Raw genomic sequence first — 541 nt, 5'->3', positions numbered from 1 at the left:
GTCTCATTTTTATTTTCCTATGAAATGTGAATGATAGGAACCAATCCTATGTAGGAATAGGAATCCATTCTTATAAACCAAAGGACTCTAAAGAAAAAAAATCCTATAAAAATCCTATCCTCTAGAATTTTTATGAATTTCCTTCAAACCAAAGGAGGCCTAAGGGTCTAAACAGTCTTAGAGTTGAGGGTTGAATTTTAAACCGAAAGATTAGTTCATGGTTATAATACGGACTTTTCTCTCCTTAGGAAAGAAAAAAGTCACAAGATGGACTTGGACTTCCCACTCTCCTCCGCCTCCGACGACGATGGCGGCGACACACCGACACCACCTGGCCGCGCCATCTGCCACGCCGGCTGCGGGCGCCCGTCCCGCGTCTGTCTCTGCCCGCACATTCCCCGCTCCCCGCTCCACACATCCACCACCGTCGTCGTCCTCCACCACCCCCACGCCCTCCACCGCAACCCGCTCTCCACCCTCCCCCTCCTCGCCCGCTGCCTCGCCAACCTCCACCTCCTCCCCGGACGGCGCCTCCGCCCCT

At 52.9% G+C, this 541-nt stretch overlaps 1 protein-coding gene across 1 annotated transcript in view; it reads left to right on the top strand.

The window, feature by feature from the left end:
• Nucleotides 1–267: 267 nt before the first annotated feature.
• Nucleotides 268–541, top strand: part of LOC119300804 (tRNA-uridine aminocarboxypropyltransferase 2-like) — a 2,544-nt gene continuing 2,270 nt past the window's right edge. Inside the window, exon 1 of the mRNA XM_037577690.1 lies at nucleotides 268–539. Coding sequence (XP_037433587.1) covers nucleotides 268–539 — 272 coding nt within the window. The remainder of the gene's footprint in view (nucleotides 540–541) is intronic.

The sequence above is a fragment of the Triticum dicoccoides genome, chromosome 5A (assembly GCF_002162155.2).
Source record: "Triticum dicoccoides isolate Atlit2015 ecotype Zavitan chromosome 5A, WEW_v2.0, whole genome shotgun sequence".
Taxonomy (NCBI): domain Eukaryota; kingdom Viridiplantae; phylum Streptophyta; class Magnoliopsida; order Poales; family Poaceae; genus Triticum; species Triticum dicoccoides.
Note: the sequence above shows the minus strand (reverse complement) of the source record. Positions and strands in the feature narration are given on the sequence as shown.